The sequence below is a fragment of the Pezoporus occidentalis genome, unplaced genomic scaffold, assembly GCF_034315485.1.
Source record: "Pezoporus occidentalis ecotype Australia unplaced genomic scaffold, CSIRO_AGI_Poc_V1 ctg200, whole genome shotgun sequence".
NCBI lineage: Eukaryota > Metazoa > Chordata > Aves > Psittaciformes > Psittacidae > Pezoporus > Pezoporus occidentalis.
The window spans coordinates 361487-385209 of NW_026913857.1; the positions used below are offsets into that span (position 1 = coordinate 361487).

The 23723-nt window shown below is 40.6% G+C and overlaps 1 protein-coding gene across 9 annotated transcripts in view; it reads left to right on the forward strand.

Annotated features, from left to right (window-relative positions):
- SLC35F4 (solute carrier family 35 member F4) overlaps positions 1-23723 on the forward strand; it is a 122940-nt gene that overhangs the window by 81824 nt on the left and 17393 nt on the right. The window contains exons 2-3 of one of the 9 annotated variants that reach the window (XM_062618393.1): positions 16234-16422; positions 20537-20834. In XM_062618393.1, coding sequence (XP_062474377.1) covers positions 16234-16422; positions 20537-20834 — 487 coding nt within the window. Of the gene's footprint in view, positions 1-16233; positions 16423-20536; positions 20835-23723 lie in introns of those variants that run through there. The other 8 variants (XM_062618394.1, XM_062618397.1, XM_062618398.1 and 5 more) reach the window with 8 other exon arrangements.

Below are 23723 nucleotides of genomic sequence, written 5' to 3' on the forward strand. Positions count from 1 at the left end.
TGTGTCTATGGCTGGAGTTTATTGTAAGCAAATATCCATACGTGTGGGGCTGACATGTAAGATAAACCTACAGCTTTTGATGTAGGTTGCAGCTCCAGTGAAGAAGAATAAATAAATAGCCTTTACTTTTGCAGTGGCTTGCTTAAATATTTATAAATGCATATTTAACATTATAATGCCTGTATTTAAAGATGTATACATATTTAACATATGTAATATATACATTATAACTACTGAAAACAGACATGATTTAAACTAAGAGAACAGTGTACGTTTTGACAGCATCAGCCCCTTCTTTCTGCGAGCGTGGAGTACTTGTTAGTGGATGCAATTCAGCACTTTCTGACTCCACTTCCAGTGCTGGTTTGCTGTCTAGTTAGTGAGTTGGCAAACTCACAGCTTCCCTGTACTCTTGTCTGGATTAATATCCACAAATATTCAATACACAAATCCACAAGCACAAATACAGGCAGGGCAGAGGATGGATTGAGAGCAGCCGTGAGGGGAAGGACATGGGGATGTTGGCTGATGAGAAACTAAACATGAACCAGCAGTGTGTGCTTGCAGCACAGAAATCCAACTGTATACTGGGCTGCAGCAAAAGAAGCGTGACCAGCAGGTCGAAGATGGTGATTCTTTCCCTCTACTCTGCTCTCATGAGACCCCTTTTGCTGTCCTGCATCCAGGTCTGGGGCCCTCAACATAAAAGGGACATGGACATGTTGGAGTGAGTCCAGAGGAGGTTATGAAACTGGGGGTTGTCTGCTATGGAGACAGGCTGAGAGCAGGGGTTTTTCAGCCTGGAGAGGGAAGTCTCTGGGGAGACCTTAAAGCAGCTTCCAGTGCCTAAAGGGGCCAACAAGAAACCTGGAGAGAGGCTTTTGACGTGGAGCTAGATTGCCAAGCAAGCATGCTGGGCAGTTGCTGATAGTGATCTCAGGCTCATGGTTAGGGAAATCGTGAGCCAGACGTTTAACATGTTGCAGACTGAAAGCACACAGCTTCAGGAGCAAGCTGGAAACTTATTTTACTGTTTAAATCTAGGAGGGGGGAGGGAAGCATATTTTCGCATTGTGATGCCTTACATAAACATGAGGGGAGTGGGATGGCACGGGACCACAGATTCCATGTGGACTTGTAGTCTGTGGAGTAAATATCATGCTAGTCAGGTAAATTTGGTAAATTTACATTCCATTTGTGGGTGGATTTGAGTCTGGTGTTGCTCAGAAAGGGACAGAGCTTGCTTCTCTCACTTCCACTCTGTATTATTTTATTATTTTCTTCTCATGTACACTTAGTACACAAGAATGATTAGAGGACCTATATGAATAGCATCTCATACAGAAATGCAGTCTGCTATTTATAGTAGGCCCAGAAACAGATGGCCAAAGCTCTCACTTGTGTAGCCAAAGCTGATGCTTTTCAAGCTGCAATCTTTGATGGGAGTTCTAGGGACCAATCACATGTTTATAAAGCAGTTTTGTATTTGCTTCATTTGTCTTGTACCTGTTGTACAAAGCAGAGATGGCTGGGCTAGATTTTTGAAAAAATGCTTTGTGAATTTGGACATGGCTTCTGAGTTGAAGTGTTGAAACAGTGGCTGGTTTTCCTTTAAAAAAAGTGCAGCAACTTTTAGATGCAATCATGTTCTGCCATTAACTTTGAAATTGTCTGAAAGAAATGTCTTGAATTGCTTGACATTGTCTCATGTGTTTCATCCTCACCATTGCTAAGGTCCATTAATGATTCCATTATAAGCTCCTATTTGCAGAAATGGTTTTCTAAAAACAATCTGTGTTATGTTATTATGTTGTTTATATTATATAAATGCTGATGGACTAGACACATATTAATAGCCTTGTGATTGTAGAAGCAGTAATTACTTGACTGATGATTACTCTAATACAAAGTCTGCTGACTCTCAGCTCTTTGAAGGGGAGAATAAAATTTCTTCTACAAATTGCAAAGATAATTTTCTTTGGAATAGTGATTGTTACACAGTGCTGGAAATCCTCTGCATGCAGATAAACAGTAAAAGCTGGTTAGCTTCATGTAATGCAGTGTGATGCTTTGAAAAAATTGTCATGGTGGAGAGCCTTATCTGTCACAAGGGATATAATGAAGATCCTAAAGGATAGCTCCAGTCTTTCCAGGAAATGTTGGGTGGAAAACCATGCATCTGTAAACATTTCTCTTTCCCATACTTCTTCCAAAGGACACACTATGTGGAAGTGCGGAATGTCCTTGGGAGAGGGGGTGATGAGGTACTTTATGGTTCCCTTCCATGAGATTAATCACTGTCTCTTCCTTAGTATGTCACCATATCTTAATAATAAAGAGAAGTAAGAAAGCAACATTAAAGGATGTACAGGGCAAGATGATGTGTTTAATGTCCTATGCTGCTGGCTTAGTTGCCCAAAGACCCAATAATAACTTCTTACTCTGGGTACAGGGGAGTCATGAGCTGCCTCATCCATCAGGATGCTACAGGTCGGTTCTCCTCATGTGCCAGATTTTCTGTGGCTGCGTTTGAAGGATAGTCTAGCCAGGACACTGCTTCCTCCACTCTTCTCCTCCATATGACTCTTTACAGGTGAGTGAAGGGAACAGTACTTCACGCATATCCTGAGCATGGTACTTGTTACTGTCTAAAACACACGAGGTCCCAGAAGGCTGCTTTAGAAAGTTCAGCACAGGACATTCTAGATCAGTGATTCCTTATCCTTTTCAAATAACTTTATGCCTTTCTTTACAGCCAATATATCTTCCTGTTTGGTGGTATAGTAGGGGATGAGGGACCAAGTCCCAGGTCAGGAATACCCATTCTCAGTTACACAAAGGCACAAAGACTAGCTAAAAGGTGGCCCTTAAAAATTCCACAGCTTTGCTAGCAGATTCTGCTAGAGCTAAGCTGCCTTTCTGCCCTTTTCCTTTTTGTTTCCCATAGTTTCTACAGCAGATACCTTGAATATCAATGGTAAAGCTTTCCACCTACAAATTCTTGGATAAAACTTGATAGTAGTTCTCTTAGTGGAGAGCTCTGAAGCCAGGGCTCTTAAGAGTTGTTGGCAATCAGCTCCTAGCCCAGAAAGCTTCCAGCACACTGCTGGGTTACACAAGTAGATGGAGATGATCTTTCGAGGTCCCTTCCAATCTCTAGCATACTGTGATACTGTGATACTGTGATTTTCTAAGAGTTGCAGAAATTGTATGGGTTGTCAGCGGTTTGCTCAGTGAAGCTTTCTTATTGCTTTAGGTGAGCAACTTCCAATAATACAAATAATAATAATAAAAAGGGAGTAGGAAAGAGAAGTTATTAGGGAAGGAGGAATTAAGATGTCTTAGCTGTCTCAAGGGAAGTGAGGAAAGCATATGGAAAAGCTATGGCCTATATATATATATCACATGGTTGTTACAATTTTTGTAGGGTGTTAGAAGAGGCTCCTGCAATACCATTGCTTTGTTATCAGATACAGACCTGTATGCTACCAGTTCTTTTGCCCAAGGCATTCCTGATTTAGCGTCTCTATAAGAGTTATATTATTCAAAGTTTATTTAAAATAATTACTATAATCATCCATATATTGTCACAGTGTAAGGAACCAGAACATTGCCTTGTGTAATTCCCTTGCAGTTGCCTGAGAAATCTCCCGTCTGCTTTGCTAACACAGTGCAGATATCTGATGTGAAATCCTGGCTTTCATGCAAAGGGGCTGCTGCACTTTCAAGTTTATGAGGCAAGATAGATAATACATTTATATTTTATCTGCTGTGCTTAACAATTGAATGAAAGAAAAGTCTTAGCAGAGGTCAAGCATTGTTTGAATGTGTTGCAAATGGTTTCCCAGGGAAACAGCAAATCAGTACTCACAGCCTACTGCAGCATCTCCAGAACAACATCTAGCCACCTTCCATAGCCGAGTGTTTACTGTAGTATTCGGGACAAAAAACGATGCAGACTAAAGGCGAAGTGAGTATGTGAGTAGGAGAGCAAGTTCAAAGGATGAAGAAACATTCAGCAAGAGTGGCACCATTACCGTCTTACAATGTTTCTGAATTAAATTCGCCTGTGCCAGATGGTAAATGTTTTTTTTCCTGTATATCTAACACTAGGCAGGAATTTACTTTGCATGCTCTGTTCTGTGCAAAGTAATGTGGATGTATGTGTGTGTGTGTGTGTGTGTGTGTATTTATAAAGTAACTAATGCTTAGATAGCATTTTTAGCACTTTAATGCCATCTGGGGTAAGTACTGTTAAATTTCTATTGCTTTGTGAATAATTTCTGATGAAGAAGCTAATGTTGAACTGTGAACCGCAGATAAAGTTGTGTACTTCAATTCTGGCTTTTAAAATGATATGAAATTAGGTCCATAGAATGTTATTGAATTTTCCATAGTGTTTGAATATTGTGCTCTGGATTTATCTTTTTTGCTTCAAAGACAGAGGCACCAACCTCTTTGTCCTTGCTATTCCTCAGCTTCAGATAGCAATTGTTCCCTTAAACTGCTTTTTTCCACCCCTTATTTTCAGAAATGTCAGCTTCTAAAGTGTCAGAATTAAGGATTGTTTTAGAAACAATTTCTTAATACAAAAACCACAAGAAATTGTGAAATTTGTTGTATACTCTCGATTGGACATTAACAGTCTCGTTTCTTTACGAGTACTTACCAACTTCACATCACACTTTTATGACAACTGGAAATGTGGAGATGTTGTCCAGTGTGAGATACAGCTGTGCTTATAGCGTGATGCAGATCTGAAGCTTGTCATGCTGAAAATACACAGCAGATATATGTGCAGTATAAATCAGAAAGTTGAAAGGAAAGCTTTTCTAAAAATACACCTGTTTGAGTTCAAGTTTTTGTTTTAAATATCTGTAGAAATCTGAGGCTTTAACTGCACTGTTTTAAGTTTATTATATTCAGTGTCAGATGTTTCAAAGAGGTACTTTGGGAAGTTGCTGCTTCTGTCAGAAATGAACTCTTCTCCCACCAGGTGTGGTACGTTGTTACAAACACTCGAGCCCTAAAACTGCAGGGTGCCTGCCGTCTCTGGTTTGAGCTTTGTTATGCCAACCAGCAGTGAAAATGTGATTCCTTTTGGTGAGTTACATTCAGCTACATCCAAGATAAAAACAAATCAAGAGACACGGTCCAGTGCTTGTCAGTAGAGCATGACTTCCCATTCTACCTGTGTCGAACTGACTTAAGTTTCAGATGGGGTTGGATTTTGATAGAGCAGACAATAGTTTGTGTCATTTTTCTTGGAGTATATGTGTGAAACTGAGTATTCTGCAGGCTTGGTAGTTACCTGGTATTTCTTTCTTAAGGGAAAAATGCCTTAAAGGAAGTTGAAGGAGCTGATAGATCTGCTGCTTATGTCAATCCGTTGCTGTTGCACAGCACCAGATTTTAGGATGCGTGATATTATAATTCATACACTCACCTGCTTTTAAAGGAGCAGAGTTACAGCTGGGTGAGCTGGCTTGCTGTGCTGGGTAAATGGGTGATTTGCTGCTCTTTATTTCCTGAGAGCTCACAACACTGACTGGACTCATATCATGGCAGGTGGTGAATGCAGAGGATTAAAGACTGTCCCTACCCTGTAAGGGCTAAGACAACTCACAAGCTGTGATTGCCTCCAATTTAACAAGTACCAGCTGTTGTCAGGTATCTCAGTCCAGTCTTCTGGACTTCTCGCCATGCTGGGCTGCAGCAGCAGTGTCAAATATTACACTGCCTGTTTCTTCAGGGAGGGAAAATACAGTCATTGCAGGAGGAAAGGGCAATAGACTGGAAGTGACTACATGACAGCACTTGTCATATCCGACAGGCTGAATATGGAAGTATTCTTGCTAAGCATTCTTCTGACCAAGCTGAACTAATACTGGACCCATACATTAAATGTGAGTTTGTGCAGCCAGTTTTACAGATCAGCAAAGATTTTATGAGGGATTCCCAAAGAATCCTAATGGGGTAGGGCAGCCAGCTTCCCAAATATGCCTGCCCCTCCTTTTCCTCCCATGCATTGGGAAGGCATGTGAAATAAATGCTGCAGCAACTTGGGCTCTGGGCCTGTGTGCAGGGAGGAGAGCAAGGGAGCAGTGCACTTCAGTCTTTCAGTGGTTGAGGTTTGTGGCTTCCTAGATAACTTCTGGTAGAACCACAGAAACTGCTGACTCCTGGGTAATAGTGCGAAATCCAGAACAAGTACCGCTTTAGTCCTTCAGCAGTAAAGAGGCACCCAGATATTTGCAGATCATCAGCCAGGAAACATTGCTTAGGTGGAAAGAAATGCAGCAGAGCCAGCTGTAAGAAGGATTGGCACATTGGTCTGAGTGGTTATGGAGGATGAGGTCTGTATCAAGCTGAGATCACAACCACCAGATACTTTTGAAAATGTGTCTTCATGGCAGTCTAGCCATCCCACACTCCCAAGCAGGGAGCCAGCTATAGCAAGAGGGCTGTATGTACACAAGTGCCTGAGCCAGGTGGGTTGTATGGACACTTATCCCAAAGGTACAGTGTTGGAAAGGCAGGGCTGAGACCTGTTGGAGCTGTTACCCCAAGGGCAGTGGAGAAAAAGTGAAGCATGTGCTTAATGCGTGTAAGTGTTGCCATAGACTGAGCCTGAGACAGTCAGATTTGGACTCATCCAGGTGCATGTAAATGTCAGCGTCGGTAAGTACTAAGAAAGTTGTCTTGAGCTTTCTGGAGTCAGCAGGAGAGCTGGACACCTCTGAGAGGTGATTCATCTCCTAAAATTGGTATCTAAGGAAGCTGGAATGAATCACTCTCTGGAGGCATCCATCAAAAAGGAGAGGCAATAGTTTGTGTAGGAGATAAATACAAGCAATTTGATATTGAGTTGTGTGTCAGTGTGCTGATTGTTTTTACACTTGGATCTTAGGAGACCCATAAACCAGTCTGGATTTATTGCAGTGTTTCTTGAAAGTAAAGGCTATATCATAATTAGGTAATAATGACATTCCTATAAGAGATTTCTGGATTATCCTGGGTCTAAACTCCTTTCACAATAACTTCATGTCAAAGCAGTCTCACTGCTTTCATTGAAGCTGCTCTTGATTTACTGCAGTGAAAACAAAAATGAGAGTTCAATTCAGAATGTCTGTTTCTTTTTGGAAGTGTCACTAACTTTTAGCAATGACAGGATTAATTGTCAAAGGATTTTTTAATAGAGATTCATAAGCTTTTATTTTGGAGTAAAGTGTGTAAATTGTGAAACTATTGAAGGTGCATCTGGTATAGCTCCTTACAAAGTTTGTACAGAGGTTTTCTTTAATGGAATGGTGTGCAGCTTTGAAGTAAATCATTTGTGTTTATCTGTTGCTCAGTCAGTGTTGTGGTGAAAAGCTGGTCTGACCCCAGGCCGGTTAATCCTACAATTGGTTTGAGTTAGTATTGGGTTAGGTATATTTTGGGGAAAAGAAAGTCATGTAGATCTGTTGCAGCAAAGGATATCCCTTTAAATGTGTGTTCAAGGGACTGTTTTGGAAGTTGTTATTGAGATGCTCTCATAGGGACTGTTTATGTAAGCAAAAGCTTAAAATAAAATCTTTGCTTCAGGGCTGCAATAAGAGGACAAATGCTTGTAAGTTTCTCGGGGTTGTTCCTTCAGACAGGTATGCATTGGCTTCACTTGGATAAAAAAGTGTCTAACAGTCCAGCTCCCTCCTCACAGAGCAGTCTGGCATGGAAGTATCCCCTCAGAGGCTGAGCCAAAGCTCACTGAAATCACTTGGTCTTCTCAGGAACTGTACCAAGGGCTGGATCAGTCCTGCCCTCTTCTTTCTCTGCAGCGCTGAAGCAGCTTGGCTTGCCTTTCCCCAGCAGCAATTAGCCAGGAAGCTGCCCTCTGAGATGTTCATGGTGTGGAAGGATCTTCTAATCTTTGACACAGCTATTTGTATGTTTGTATGCCTGGTCCTGCCTTTCCCAGGCTTCATTCTGGATAGAGTCCAGATGGGTAAGGAAGGAGCAATAAGCAGGGGCTAGTTGCATGTGAAAATTTCTGTGCTGAAGGAAGAGATGTTCGTACCCTTACTGTGGATCAGTGTTTTCTAACTCCTGATTTGTCACAGCTAAGTATGAGATTTTGACATAACGTTTGTTTTCCAAGGCAAATAGAGGTGCTAGCAATGTTTTTTTGGCAGCAGAATTCAGTCCAAAATACTCCGCTCCAAATGGATGTTTTAAATCTTTTTTTTTTTTCTGTAGGTCAATGTAGATTGTTTTATGTAGAAGTTACAGAAGTTTTGATTTCAACATATAAAAATCATTCTTCATTTGCACTTTCTTCTGTATTCCTTCAAGCTGTAAGTATGTTTTGTCAGGCCCAGTAACTTTAAAAGATATGTAGCCATTATGTTTCAAAATACATGCTGTAGCTGCCAGTTCCACTACAGATATTGTCAAATAAACATTTTTTCCAGGATCTGTTCAGACACCCCCATGCTGGTCCTGGTGTATTATTTTTGGTGTCAAATCAATGGAATTCCTTGTCAGTGCTTAAACAGAGGCAGTGATAAATTTGAGTTACATTGAAGTGATAATGGGGAAGTCTTCTTGCTTAAAGTAAGGAGAAATAAAAAAAGCCAGGGAAAAGGAAAACTTCCATGCTTTTAACTATACTTTCAGTAAAATGTAGATGGATGAACAAGTGGAACAAAGATTTGAAGAGAGATTCAGGGTTTTTAATAATTGTGTTTTGGGGAAGGGTCTTGATCCAGAGCAACACAAAGAGGAGCCATTTGCTCCAGTAAGAAACAAATTGGGAAGTCCTCCAGAGACAGCTGACCACTACGCTTATGCATCAGGGCTTCCCAGAATGCAGTCTGCAGGTTGCTTACAGCCACTAAAGCTTTTATATGCTTCCTGAAAAGGTCTTTGTTTGTTTGTTTGTGTTTCAATGGTTGCAGCTGTTGAACATAATGGATGTTGCAACCTGGAATATGTTTTGTGCTGCAGTTCGCGTTCGGAGGTTTTACAGCACAGCATTGGATTCAGACCATGCACATCATCTTCCCTGCTTTCCCTGGAAAGCATCCATCTCAGAGCAGGTTCTTCATAAGAACAACATGTAGCTGATGGGCAAAAAGATGCATTTACAGACTTGCAAGTGTTCATCAGGTTTGAATGCAGAAGCCAAGCATCAAGCATATGGCAGTTAAAATGGGAACCCCAGCATCAGTGATCAGCTGCTACCTGTGGGGATCTGAGGAGATAAGAATCAACCCCAGCATGAGTAGATGCTTTTGAGTGACTTATTTAGCAACTATTTCCCACTTCCCTTACATGCAAAAGGTGAATAATCATGTATGTATATATTTACTCATATGACATGGCTTTATTGAGCATAAATGGAAGCTCCTTGACTCTTCAGTATGTGTGTGTTAAATCTCACAGTATTATCACTACTGAGATGTGAGGGTGGTCTTTCCCCAGATGTTGGATGGTGTAACAGGGAGAGAGTGTGGCACTGCCATTGCAGTGTCTGTTCTGATTTGGAGCGCAGTGCGTTAGTGGTGGTTAGAGACAGTACCTAAACACAATGTGTGACTACTGTGTACAGGGGTGGTTGTTTTTTTTTTACTAACTTGGATTTCACCCTCTGAAAATTAGGCGGGAACTACTCATCTGATAATGAGTAATGAGGTGCAAGGTTGTAGAGTGACACATCCACTTATCAGGCACAAAGTTAGTTATAGGATGTAAAATTTATTTACTCCCTCTGCTGCCTGTCTGTTCACTTTATTGCAAGGATATGAGGGCACATGGAAGTTGTTGAAATTTTTGCTTGAAAGTCATGTTGCTGTCTGCTGATTTGAAGTGAATGCCTGTGTACATACACTGATGGGATAATTGGCAGAAATTGCTGATGGATGTCACTGTTAAACCACAACAAAAATAACTGCTTCTTTTGCTTACTGCTCTTGACAGTAGTTAATCATTATACAAGAGAAATGCTGTACACCATCACTGAGTCATTTGTTTCTCATTAAAATTTGAACATGTTTTTTTTTCCCTAAGACAAAAAAAAATGTTGTAACCTTCTCATCCCCTTCAAATATAAAAACTTTCAGAACAAGAAAATAGTAAATGAGCAAGGCATATGTGCATAACTCTTAATGCACAGAGACCATTGCAGTGTCTCAGAGAGATGTGCTTAAACAGAGAACATCATCTCCAAATACATGAGACACAGTGAAATGATTTTTCTTCACTGAACAAGAGATGCTTATTCCTTGAACTTGTGTAGCACACTGCTTTCAAAGACACTGTCCCTACTGCTTGTTTGCTTGGTTTTATTAAATGTAATTATGGCTTCATGTCCTGAGACAAGCGGCTGGTTCTAAACTCACTAAAGGTGGGGGAGAGTTTGATCTTCAATTTTAACTTCCCAGGTCAGCTGTTACCTTCAGGTATGTCAGTGTACGCCCAGACAGCCTGGCCGATTGTACAGGCTTGCTGTGGGTTTACACCGGTGTAATGGTGGGCAGGATTTCATTTTACAAGCAGTCCCTGTGGCTGAAAGGAAATAAGCTTATGGACTAACTCACTGTTGGATAGATGGTGCTGTATAGCCCTGCCCCCCAGTTGTGTGCTACCAGTAGCAAACAATACAATTAAAGCTACAGCTAATTCAACCTAATGAGGTTTTATCCTTGTAAAATGAACAGAATAAGCTCTCTTCACTTCTACCAATGGCAGTGCAACTCAGTCCCCTTTCCCGTAAGGCCATGTGCATTTGGTATTTCCCTGGCCACAAATACACATTATCTTCCCCTTACTGACCAGAATTTCATTGCAAAAGTCTCCAGCCGTCACAATCATGAACTGGTATCAACATGAGCATATGCACAAGCTGATGGAAGCAATAGGCCTGCGATGTGTGAGCAAGTCCATCATCATCATGGATGCTCACTCTAACAGGTAACATTACAGTGTAGAGGAAATGTTGTAAATTCTTTCACCGTGGACCAATTTAGCAGGAACATTCAATTGACGTACTTTCCACATAACACCAGGCTGGCTTCTACCTTCACCCATCTGTCAAAACCCAGCCATTTTTTTCTGCAGCAGTGGTACGAAGACATCATTTTGTCAGCACAAAAACAATGACACATTAAGAGCTGAGATTTTGAGGACACAGTAAAATAAGCGTATTTTAATACTGAATTAGTAAAAGGTAAATTGCAGGTGCCCTGACTGATTTTTTTTTTAAAAGGTGGTCTGCCTCATGACCTCTGTGGTAGCCGCTGGTGACCATTGCTCTGCAGGACTGTGGGAACATAATACGAAGAAACTGTCCAGCTCATTTGCATCACCTATTTAACCATCAGTTTAGTTGTGTAATCAAAAATAGAATATGTATTTTTGCACATACCAGCAAGCCAAATGTAGGTATCTCTAAATAAGCCAATGCTTTGTGTTGGTAATCCAGTGTCATGAATGCATGGATGGCTTTTAGAAGGGAATTCAGTTGCCTATTTGAGAGGTTCTAAATTTCCATCAGGGCAGTTGATTAAAAAAAAATGAAAAAAAACCAACAATTCTGTGATGGCCTGGCCATAAAACTTACTTCCAGGCTGATTTTTTTTTTTTTTTTTTTTTTTTTTTGAAACATTGATTAATTTACTGCAGTCCTTTCAGTCCATTTTTGGTGACAAGTTTGAGACCAGAAGAGTTGTCACAAATGAAAAGAAATGATTTATTGTATTCCAAGCACTGCTGTCACATGCTAAATATGTCATATACATGAAGATAATCTGAAAAGACTAGTTCTTGACCCTCAAAGCATAATCACTTCTCTCCAAGCCCCTCGCAAATTAAGAAAATGATTTTTTTTCTACCCAAGGTGAGGACGTATTTTCTCACTATATGAGCTGCATATGGAAATCTCTATATACATGAAAAGCCACAAGTAATGTATAGCATCTTTCAGTGGGGCAAGAGAGCTGCACGTAGTTTACAGATGGATGGTGAAAATGATTGTCAGGACAAGGTATGTGCTGCTGCTTCCTGATTTGAATGGATGCAGCAGCTCCTCCTGCAGCTGGGACTCAGAATGGTGTTCAAGAATGTGAAAAGGCATGGACTTCAGTGATATTAATCATGTGGTTTAGGTTAGTCACAAGTACAATTACCTTGCTAAATTGAAGCACACTTATAAGGATATAATAATTAGTGCAAGAAATGGACAGACTTTGTTAGAAGCATGTGAAAAGCTATGGGCTCCACTTGCTTGTTTCCTTTTGGTCTCCATGTGCAGAGAAATGGCCTTACTTCCTATGCTATAAAGCATCCACATTTGCAGGCCAAGGAAAAGGATTTGCTGAAATGGAATAATGAACTAAAAATAATCTTAAGAAATGGGAAAGAGCAGGGGTTTGTTTTTACCCATTAACTAAAAGTCATCCACATGGATTTGACTCATTAAGATGTGCTTGATATAATCATACGTGGTCCTTTCCAGTTCTTTTCCTCCTTCATCGCTTTGTGTATCGATTATAGCCATGAAGTGATGAAGAAGCACATCTAGCAGCAAGATCTGGAAGTCTGGCAATGTTTTTCCTATTTGTCTGTGTTTTCCCAATTTCTTCCAGTAGCATTCCCTTAAAATATCAGATGATGCCCAAAATGTCGATTCATTCTCAGCATGAGATTCATCTCTTCTAAAGCCACAAACTGTGTTCATGCTCAGCATTGGTTGTGTCAGTCTACAGAAACTGGATGAGGCTTCTGTACGCAGTGAGTTGCAGGTATCTGTGTAACCTCTTAGATCAAGTAGTCAGGTTAAAAGAAGGTCAGGTAAAATAGGTAAAAAGTCCCACCCAGTTTAAACTTCTCTGCTCAGGATGGTTATGATGGGGCTCAGGTTGGATGGGGTGCTGAGCAACCTTATCTAGTTGAAGATGTCCGTGCTCATTGCAGGAGGGTTGGACTAGATGACCTTTAAAGATCCCTTCCAACCCAAACCATTCAATGATTCCGTGATTGTGTTATTCTGTTTCTATTCATAGGGAGATGCAGATAGTCCCAGGGCACTGTTTTTCTCATCCTAAGATTGACATCTAAAGTAAGCTGAAGAAATCCAACCCAAGCTACGTCACTCCTTTGCTCTGGTGCCTTTTAGTGCATAGTGTCATGTGGCAAGCTGTGATGTCACCGTGCTGTTTTCTTCTCTGGAGAAGACATGATCTCACTGCTTAAGACTGTGAGGTCTCTATAAGCATGTGGGGTTTATGAAGGTATATGGAAGTTCAGTGGAAAATGCTGCTCTTGATACCTCTAAATTTGGAGGGTCTGTAATGGATACCTGCCTGGTAGCTGATAATTGCTGTGTGAGACAAAGAACTGGAGTTAAATGGTTCTGCCTTCCCTTCCTGTCATGTGGGGTAGCATTGCGCACATGCAAGATTCCATTGCTGTACTGTGTAAATGGTGATTTGGCTCCTTGTGGCTAGGACCAGCTTTGGTTAAGTTAGTGCAGCATGTATCTATTCACCTTCCCTGTCAAACTGTATCCTTAAAATATGTTCAGATTCAGTAGCATTAGATGGCCCAGGCTTTCTATTTGTAACAATGAAATATTGATAAATTGCTGTGCTATGATTGCTTTCAAGTATAAGGGAAGATTTCAGTAAATCAAGCAGTGACTTTCGATTAAATGCAATCTCTGGAATCACAATTTAGGTCTCAACTGCTGAGTTTCTCAATGCACAGGAAAAGATTGATGTTGCTTTGTTGTACCAGATATAAATAACTTGGAGCTCTTTTTGCATGTGAGGAAAAATAGATTTCCTTGAAATTTTGGTTGCGGTTCATCTGCTAGACTTCTGCTGAGTGTAAAATGAATCTTGGTCTTGTTCTAAATTGTATCTGAATTGAGATGTAGCATGTGTGCTTCAACTAAATGAAACCTCTTTAAATGATGCATATCAAGTGAGCAGTGATTTGGTCAAGGCACCTTGGTGACTGCTTCTCCAACGGCAGGTGGTCAGCAAATGCTTTATGAAAATAAAACTTCCCTAAGTTGGGGACCGGAAAAATCATAAGTGCCTTTTTGAATATTTAGCTTCAGAGGTACTCATGGAGGCTGAAACTAATTTTCAGCTGTCAAATAGACAAATGTGCATCTGGCAGGGTGAATGGGCAAGGGCTGCCATTTCTAATGTGCTTTTCAACCTCAAGAGTGGCTTGCGAGATGTTTACAAAGTTTTATGAAGTAGGTAATGTTATCCTTGTTTGGTAAATGGGAGAAGTAACACTTGAAGTTATAAAATGAGTGGAACAAAGTCATGGGGGGAGTTGTGTGATTGTTAGATTGATATAAAATGAATATATGGAGGTGAATAGTTTTTTAAAGGTCTGAAAATGTCCAGTAGGCTCTAAAAAGTTCTGTAAAGAGTAATGCTCACCAAAAACAGGGGAGACAATACAGTGCTTAGACATCATAGAGGTCTTGATTTTTAGAAGTTGGCATTTGTGCGTCACAGACTGTGGGTTCTATACTGCATTGATTGAATTTATAGGACTATGTGGCAAGGTGGAACCTAGACTTTGGTGTCCTCCTTGTGTCACAGCTCCCTTTTACTGGGCAGAGGAGGAAGGAAAGAGCATGTTTGAGAAAGATCATCTCTATGGGGTTAGCTGCTGGTTCAGTCACTTACCTAGATGAAGGGTAAAAACTGACCTTGGAGGATATAAATAGGCTGAGAAAGGATTTTTCTGTGTAATACGATATTCTGTCCACCTCTTCTTTTGCGATCTTTGTAATTAGACATGGTGAATCGAATAGCTTTAAGTTCATTGAAAGTTATATGAAGCCTTAGCTTCCTTGAGCAAGAGAGTGTTGCCTCGATCCATGCAGTTTCTGGGATCTTGAATACAGTCCTTGCTTTAGAATGAACTTCTGTGGTTTTGTTTGGCTGGGAGTTATTTGCGTTTGTAGTGTTCTGGAATGGATCATGTTGCAAAAAGACTGTTGCCCTCTGAGATGTCTGCCAAATTTGTTGCAACATTTGGCACCTTACACATAGGTTTTGTCTCTATTTTTGTATTCTTTCAAATGTAAAATAGCTATGATTGTCATATTAAATTGTTCCAAGTCATGGCAAGGTTAGTGGCTGCTCTGGGTATACGTGTATTCTGAAAGTTCAGGTAAGATGGTCACCAGTTGAAGTAGCAGCTGCAAAAAAAGCAGTGGGTGAACTCAACTGACGATGAACACACATTTATATTTACCAAAATGGCCTGTCATCTTGACTTTCTGACTCGGAAGAGGACTCTCTTGTGCTGCGCATGTGTTGACTGACCTCTTACACGGACACCTTACATAAATTTGGAAGTTCATGCAAGATCACCCTGCACACGCTGCCATACTCCAGCACTGCACTCTTTTCTGTTGTTTGCTGGTTCTTAATCCAGTCCTTCAAGCTCTTACTCATAAAATGTGGTGTCAGTGGAAGATTTTTCATCTGACAGCACTGATAATTCGGGGACCTGGGTCTTCTCTGCTGCCTTGTGCCTCTATACAGCCTCCATGTGAAATGAAGCATCTTGATGTGATCTGCATCTAGCAGAAGAAGAAAAAGCAACTTCTCTGAAGATGTGGAGATTCTGATATAGTGCATGTAAAGGCTTAAAACTTCAGTGGTTTAGCAGAAGTCCTTATCAAAAAGATCTATTAGTGACCATGGCTACATTCCATACAAGAGTCTCAAGGACCATTCTGGAAAGAGAAAACTCCCCTCTGGAGAGGATCTCAGCACTGACTGTGCGGTAGTGGTTCCTCAGCCCTCCTTTCTGCCCTAAGGGAGAATGGTGACCTCTTCTTTTGCCTGACTCAGTGTCAGTGCTCAGGAAGGGGCCCACGTGAGTACAAATTCCTTTGACTGTTCAGACGCTATGAATGGAGCTGTGGGGCTAAGGATATACTGCATCATAGGGCTCTCATTTCTTAAAGGCAGGTTTTCATACAGCACGATTTCTTTTTTTTTTTTTTTTTTTTTTGTACGGGGGGAGAGAGTTAAGTATTTATTTACTTACTTATTTACTTTATTCTGACCAGAGCTGAAACCTTGATTTTTTACAGTGTGCTTCCTTTCTCCTGCTGAATCGTTTGTATGCATTTCACTGACAGAGCGTTTGAAAGCCCCGCTTTCCTCCAGGGAGTTTACAGCCAAACTGATGCAAACTCTTTCTTCTCAGGTGCCTCACGATCGTCTGTCATCCAATGCAAGCCAGGAGGCAACTGCCCCAGCAGACACAGAGGCATGACTAGGCAGCTCTCCCCTCTATCTGTTGCTGAAGATTCTGCTGCTCCCATTCTTGAGCTGCAGAATCGAAGTCCCTCGGGAATCTGTCGGCACAGCAGAGTCAGGAGGCAGAGCAGATCAGGTAGGCATAACAGCTGCATTCTTGGCGTCACATCATGCCTGCAAAAGGCCTCTTTCATCTGTCTTTTGAAAGATGGTGCAGAGTCTGAGCATGTTGACGTTGATTTACGGTGCTGTCAGCAGCAAAGCCACATGAAAGCCCTTCCTGTGTCTGTGGGCAAACTGGGGTTAGACAGGAAGGAAACAAAAGTGGGAGGAAAAGGCCTGAGCCTCAGTAGGTACGTGTATTATGTTAGATATCTCAGAAATTGTAAGACCACTAGGCACAGAAGATCTTGGAAGGATAATTAACGCACACACACAAATTAGCTTTTTTAAAGTGGTTATGTTTCCTCAGCTTCAGCCTGGCCAGAGACCAGAACCCTTAAAAACCAGCCATGTTCCTTCTCGAAGATAATGGCAGTCTCAGCTCACACCATGGACAGTCTGATGAAGAGGAAGAGAAGGAGCAACAGGTGGAAGGATATCTAGGGAAGACCATCACAGTTCAGATCATCGATCAGCTGCACATCAGGGCTTCCATCAGGAATATGTTACCCACTTTACTACAGAAGTTTAGCTCAACTGACCCTAGAGATTTGGTGTACACTGACCTCTCCATGGTATCTACCCATTACCAGCAGGGATGGGATAGAAGCAGTTAAAATATGCAGACACAGGCTTTTGAGTCTGCAGAATTGTACTGTTGAGAAGGAAACAGACATTAAATGACTGAAATAATTTAACTGTGCAAGTTCTTTGGAAGACTGCCCGTGTAGATACTGTGAGCAAAAAGGGGAGGAAGAACAGGCTGGATCTCTCTTGCACACTGGAATTGTAGGAGATGAGCCTTCCTCTTGTCATTTCATCACCGATGGCAGCAAGAGCCAGCCATTTTCTTCTTGTGTTGGAAAATGGAGGGATCTCATACTTCAGGAATACTCTTTTGATGGAAACCCTCAGAAAAATATTGGAAGTGATTGTTGCTGCAAGGAGTGAAAGATGCAGCATCTTGCAGTAAAGATGATATCTAAGATACCGGAAAACCAATCTATTATATCTTTTGCAGATATCAGCCTGAAATAACTCTGTGCATGCTGGCACTAGGGTACATCCAAAATCAGAATCTGTCTAAGAAGTGACTTTAGGCCACTTGACAGAAGAGTAGTGCTTTGACATCATACTCTTCTAAACTTTTCTTTTGCATTTATTAATTTCTCTTTTTATCCTTATCTTCCCTTCCTGATCAGGGAGGTCTAGATAGGGCTGACCTGACAGGTAGGTAAACTAATACAAAAAATACTATTTTCCAAGATGTGGTTGGCAAATAGTGAAAAGTGTTCAGAAGATAAACTGTAGGATTTGGTTTTCCTCATCTCACTCTCCTGAAAAATGAAAGCGAAAAGCTTTTCTGTTACCATCCTGTCACAGAGACATCACAAGCAACAATTACAGGTAAAGGGATCATGTAGGGATATTTCTGTTACCTGCCTTTCCACATAGTTTGTCATTGCCCACTGTCATCTCAGTCTGTTACTTGCAGTATCATTTGCATTCTTTCCCTGTCCTTTCATCTGTGTTGAGTTCTCAGATTGTTTCTGTGCTCTTGACAGCATAAGTCTGTTGGTTTGTTTCAGACCAAACTAAATGCAGACGCCAGGGATTTCTTCTACCTTGCTAAATGTAAGAAGCTGTCTGCCACCACTTTGTCTGATCAGTTTCTTTTTCCTTATTAACATATCATTCAGTATCTGAACACAAGTGCTACTTTCTAGCTTACTCCAGCCCCAGCTTCATGACTTGGAAATCATGAAACCTATCTAGTATGAATTATGTGCCTGCTTGCTGTGTGTCTTTGAGTTCAAGCCCTGTAATTGTTTTTAAAGACATTTCTTATATTGCCCTCTTGATTCTTTGGCCAGAATTTAGGTGCGCACATCCCTTGGATTTTGAAAGCAACTGTCAAGCCTCTATGTCATTATGGCTGGGGTTCTATCTGAATTTCACTTAAATTAAATTTAAGTATCTAGTATAGGAAGAGAAAATTGTCTCCAGTGGGCTTAGATATACATGAGAATGAAATCAGCTACCTTCTTACCATACTATACTTGCATTATCGTTAAATATAAAGGGCCCCTAGACAATATATTTGGCCTGAACACACAACTATTTGCTAACTACATTCCATGGGATGATTCCTACCCATTCATTAAGCACTTAAGAAAACTCTCCACTATGTTTAATCAGGCTAAAACTTACATAGGTCTTTAAATCCAAGGTAGGACTTGCTGAACTGTGTGTTCCTGTGCCTTTCCCTAACATTCAAATTTGGGACTCTTAAATCCAAGGGAAATGCTAAAGGTAGTGTCATGCATAGTAAGAGCAATTACATAGTTATTTGGTAATTGGAAAATGAAAACATTGATACATGTGCTTTAGTCTTTCATTGTTGTATGATTATTTTAGCTGTTAGCTGAAGAAGGACTAATTGCATGGTAGTTATGCTTAGCAGGAAAACCTGCAAGTGGATGTTACATAATATATTTTTTTAAGCCATTCTAACTTGCAAATAAACTGTAATTTACCTTATAATAGAGTATGTCAGTCATTGGTAGTACCATAAAAATACCTGTTTCTTTCTCAGCAGCCAAAGACGATGCTAAAGTGATGCTTGCCTTTTCAGACCAGTGTTTGCATGTTTTTAATAAACCTGTAATTTTGTTTCAATTCTTGATTCACCACTAAACAATGGCGACACGAAATGCTGATTATTTTTAAGAAAAAAACCCCACCATACAATTGCAATTACAAAAAGCTCCATGTCCTGGTTAGGAAAATTCTTGATTGCAAATATGCTCCCTGTGATGATGAATTGGTTTTTAGATGGTCTAGTGTAATAACTTTGAACCTTAGTTTGCCATTTCTTTATAGCTGTAGCAAGAGCAGTAATACAAAAGGAAAGTAAACCTCAGTCTGAAAGGGTATGATTTTCACATTTAAGTTGAATGTAGTATGGCATATGCTCTCACTGCAGTGGATATATAGCTCCTCTTAACAATTGTATTGTTTCTTATATATATCACATCACGTGTTGATGTGACTAATGATTGACAGTAATAATTAAGAATAGCTGCAGGTTATGAATTTTAAAAGGAGCTTCTGTTTATTCTATCAACTTATGTGATATGGAACTAGATGGTCTTTAACATCCCTTCCTACCCAACCCATTCTATGATTATGGTATGCTTTAATGGAATACATAGTTGGATCTCAGTGCTGCCACATGAGCTCATGGAGTAACAGTGTTAGTGGTCCTCAGTATCCAATGCAGTTCAACTCAATTGTTTTCAGCTGGGATCTGTGAAATCAAAATAGGGTTCACGGGTTGCATCTCTGGAAGATGTGGCTGGAGAGCAAGCCACCAGTTGGTAAGATTAAATTCTCTACATTTCTGTTAGGAAATCTGCAGCTGGTCTGCAGATTAGATATGAAAAGTCCTGCACTAAAATAGGAAATGACAACTTCCAATTCCTCCTTGTTTGCGTGTAGAGATTTATTTCTAGGCATGCTAAGCTTCACTCTTGACCAATTTCCTTTTTTAACTTTGAAAATGTAAATGTATCAACTTTCTCCACTTGGGCATATAAAACCACCAGACTGTTTCTTCTCCCATCACAACTTGGAAATAAAAAAGCGATCCTTGAGTTAAAGTCTTGAATAATAATAACTGGCTCCTGACTTCAGATGTACAGGCTCAGTTCTTAAGTTGCACACATGCGCAGTAATTGACTTTATAATGTTGGCTCCAAGGTTTATAGCTCTATTCTAGAAGTTCGGCTGACAGAAGGAATGAAGGGCTGATAAAGTAAATAGTGGCATAGCTTAACCATAACACCGTTACCTCAGGCCTCGGTATAGTGTTTGTATTTTGTTCCTATCCCCTTGAAGTGACAGAAACAGTATTACTGTCTCTGTGCAGGATTCCAGTGTTCGTGGGACATAGGGGACTTACAGAGAGAAGGCAAGGGATGGTTTGTGTCTGGTGTCTAGATCAGAGGGGAGATTCTGCTAAGAATTGTTTTGAATGTATTCATAATGTGCACAACTCTTTTCTTCTTCTATTCTTTTTTCTTCAGGAGAAGAAGGAACACAAACACACACAGAGAGCAGCAGCCAAGAAGCTGAAGGACAGACACGATGCCAGTCTTGCACATCCACATTCCTCAAGCTTATCTGGAGATTTCTGATCATTTTGTCCGTCTCTTCTTCCTGGGTCGGGACCACGCAGTTTGTCAAAATCACGTATGAGACCTTTGACTGTCCTTTTTTCATGACTTGGTTCTCAACAAATTGGAACATTATGGTTTTTCCCATTTATTATTCTGGGCACCTTGCAACTGCACAGGAAAAGCAGCCTCCAATCAGAAAATTCAGGTAGGCTTTATTGTGGCAATATCCCTTTGATCAGCCTGATCTCTGTGGACTGAGGTCACTGCTCTTCTCAGTTTGACCCATGGTGTCAGAAGGCAGAATAAAGGCAGAAAAATCTCATTCATAAATAGCTTACAAAAAGCTAAAAGATGACTCATATATGCTTGAATAAATGGATCATTAATTGTTAGAGGGGGTTTTTACTGAGTTGAAAAGGTCAGTAATTTGCTTATAATCTTGCTATTATACTATCTAATATCTCTATATTTTGTGCTTGTCTGGATCAGGCAATTAACCTGTTCTGGTCTATTTATGATAGAACAATAGCGTAAAGGGGAACCAAAACGACTCGTAGTTGAGAAGAAAGATGCTCAAAAAGCTGAAGAGATGGCTTCCATGCAGGAGCCCATGGCTTGCTCTCTATGTTCGGTCAGTATAGCAGGCTGAAAACTTCCCTTTCCTCCTCCTGCTGCATAGCACAGAGGAAGAGGATCCTAGTAGCCTTCTCTGCTCTCATTTTTGAGTGATAGGAATTAAAGCAGGTTGCAGACTATTGGTTTTCCTCCCCCTGTAGCTCTGAGGAGTAAGTTGGCATAGCAGCCTAGTGGCTGCCATCCTTAGGAAATGATGTGAAGGCTTTGTCCTTTCTTCCATCCTGCTCCATGTGGAAATACCTCTTCCTCTGTGTACCAAAAGCCAGGGGAAGACATCCCTCTGACTCCAGCCTCCCCTAATGCTACATGGCAGTATGTTGTAATTGAACTTTCAACTTCAGGTGCAAAGGAGCCCATAGTACCAACTATAACATTCTGCGGGGCTGGAAATTTGTAAGTCCCTCTTCAATAGGCACTGTGGAATCACAGAAATACAAGGTTAGAGAGAAATCCAAACAGTTCATCAGGTCCAGCCACCAGCACCAGCAGGACCAAGCTGGCTTAGCTTCACCCTAGCCAGTTCTTAAGAAAGCTGTACCTAACCTGTCCTCAGGGCTTGAAAGTACCACCATGGTATGGGACAATTCATTTCCCAGCTCCTCCTCGACTTCCATTATTCTACCAATACGACAGTGCCGTAGAAGCTGCTTTAAAAGATGGAACTAAATTCACTTTGCCAAGACATAACACACCTTGCCCATGGAGGGATAAAATTCACAGGATGATTTTGAGCTGATACCAAATTCTGTTACTCCAGTGCAGACTTGCTTTGAAAATAATCTTACTGACTTCAGCAGAATTGTCTGTTCTGCAAGGTATTAACCAAGCATGTGGCACATACCTTGTTCCTGCTGACAGAGTTCAGCACAGTTGTCATTGAGCGCACGGCGAATTCAATTTGTGACTGTCAGGCTGGAGTGTAGCAGGACCAAGTTCTTCTCTCAGCTGCTTTTGCCAGGATCTGGGATGTAATATGGTCCTAAATTCTTATATCTGTCAATTCAGCATGACTGAAATTGAATAGTTGCACTTAATTAACTGCTTCTCTGAAAACCCTAGTGTACGTTAATGATGCCTTCATTCAGATTCCTGCTGGAGTATTTGTGAGAACATTAACAGTGTCAGCTTGGCTTCTGGGTATGGGGTAAAGTAATAGCAAAAGCACAGCAAATAAGGAAGAAGGTGAGAATAAATATCCTTGCAGATCAATTTCGTTGCAGTTAGTTGGTTGATTATATATCCATCAAAGCAAAATTTGGGGCAAAACATTTGTGGCAATGCATAATATAAGTATGCTTAAATAATTAACAGATTTCCCAAGGTGTTAGGAGTTCAGCTTTTAAAGTTGAGGACACATGCTTACATGCCCAGAAGAATTTCTGCACACAGAGAGATGTGAAGTAGGTTTGTGAATGCATGGAAACAGGAGACCAGTGTTAGAGCTGATGGGCATCTTCCCAGATTTCCTATTCCAGATATGTAGGGAACTCACATGCTAGGATTGAGGTAACTGCTGACAAATACTGAGTTTATTATCGGCATCAACTACTTTGTGCCGTGTTACGACTTGACAAGACAAACTCGTTCAGTTTAGGTATGGGAAAGGGCACATCTTCAGGGTGAGCACTTGATTTTCTGGTGACTTAAAGAAATTAAAAGCATCATTTGTAGTTTTTACATTTAGAGAGTTGTAGGCAGATTTAGTTCAAAAAGGGTGTTGGAGGTTATTTAACCCAACCTTCGACCAAGGACAGAGTTATTTTCAAAGCTGGATGAGTTATATAATTGCTTGGTTTGTGTTCTTGATATAGTTCCTGTTACAAAGCATTTTATTGCATTTTGTACAATTTCTTGTTGCTTCATTTGCTAGTTTTATTTCTGTGGAGTAGCTAATTCTTGGTGAATAAAGCCCATCTTGTAGTGATTCCAAGCCTGCCTCAGAGTATAGAGGTGATTTCTCTTTGTGTTTCTGGAGGATGTAGTTACTCAGTCGGAGTTTTAAAGACATATGATATTTTGTCCAGCAGATGTTCCTGGTGGATCAGAACAAACACTGTCTGTGATATCCTGGCTGAAATCAGCGATCATGCAAGTGACTTGCAGAGTGCTGCCCCAGGCTAGCAAAGCTGTAGAGAGCCACTGTTACTTTAATAAATTCCACTTGGAAAGATAGAAGTCTCAGTCTTCAACTCTAGATTTGCTTCCTGAAAGATTTATAATCTTTGAGATTGTAAATTCTGTATTTCTTACTTTTTACACTTTATCTTGGAGGTCACGTTTTGTGATCTTAGAAACTAACTCATGGTTATTACCTCCATGCTGCATTTCAGTAAAGTATCTTGGTAATCTTGAGGCAGAAGAAGCAGCTCTTGGTATCCCCTCAGTATTGTGGATAAGAGGCATGTCCCACATAAGAAGCTTGAAACTCCTTGCATTAGTTCTGGATAAAACAATCTGA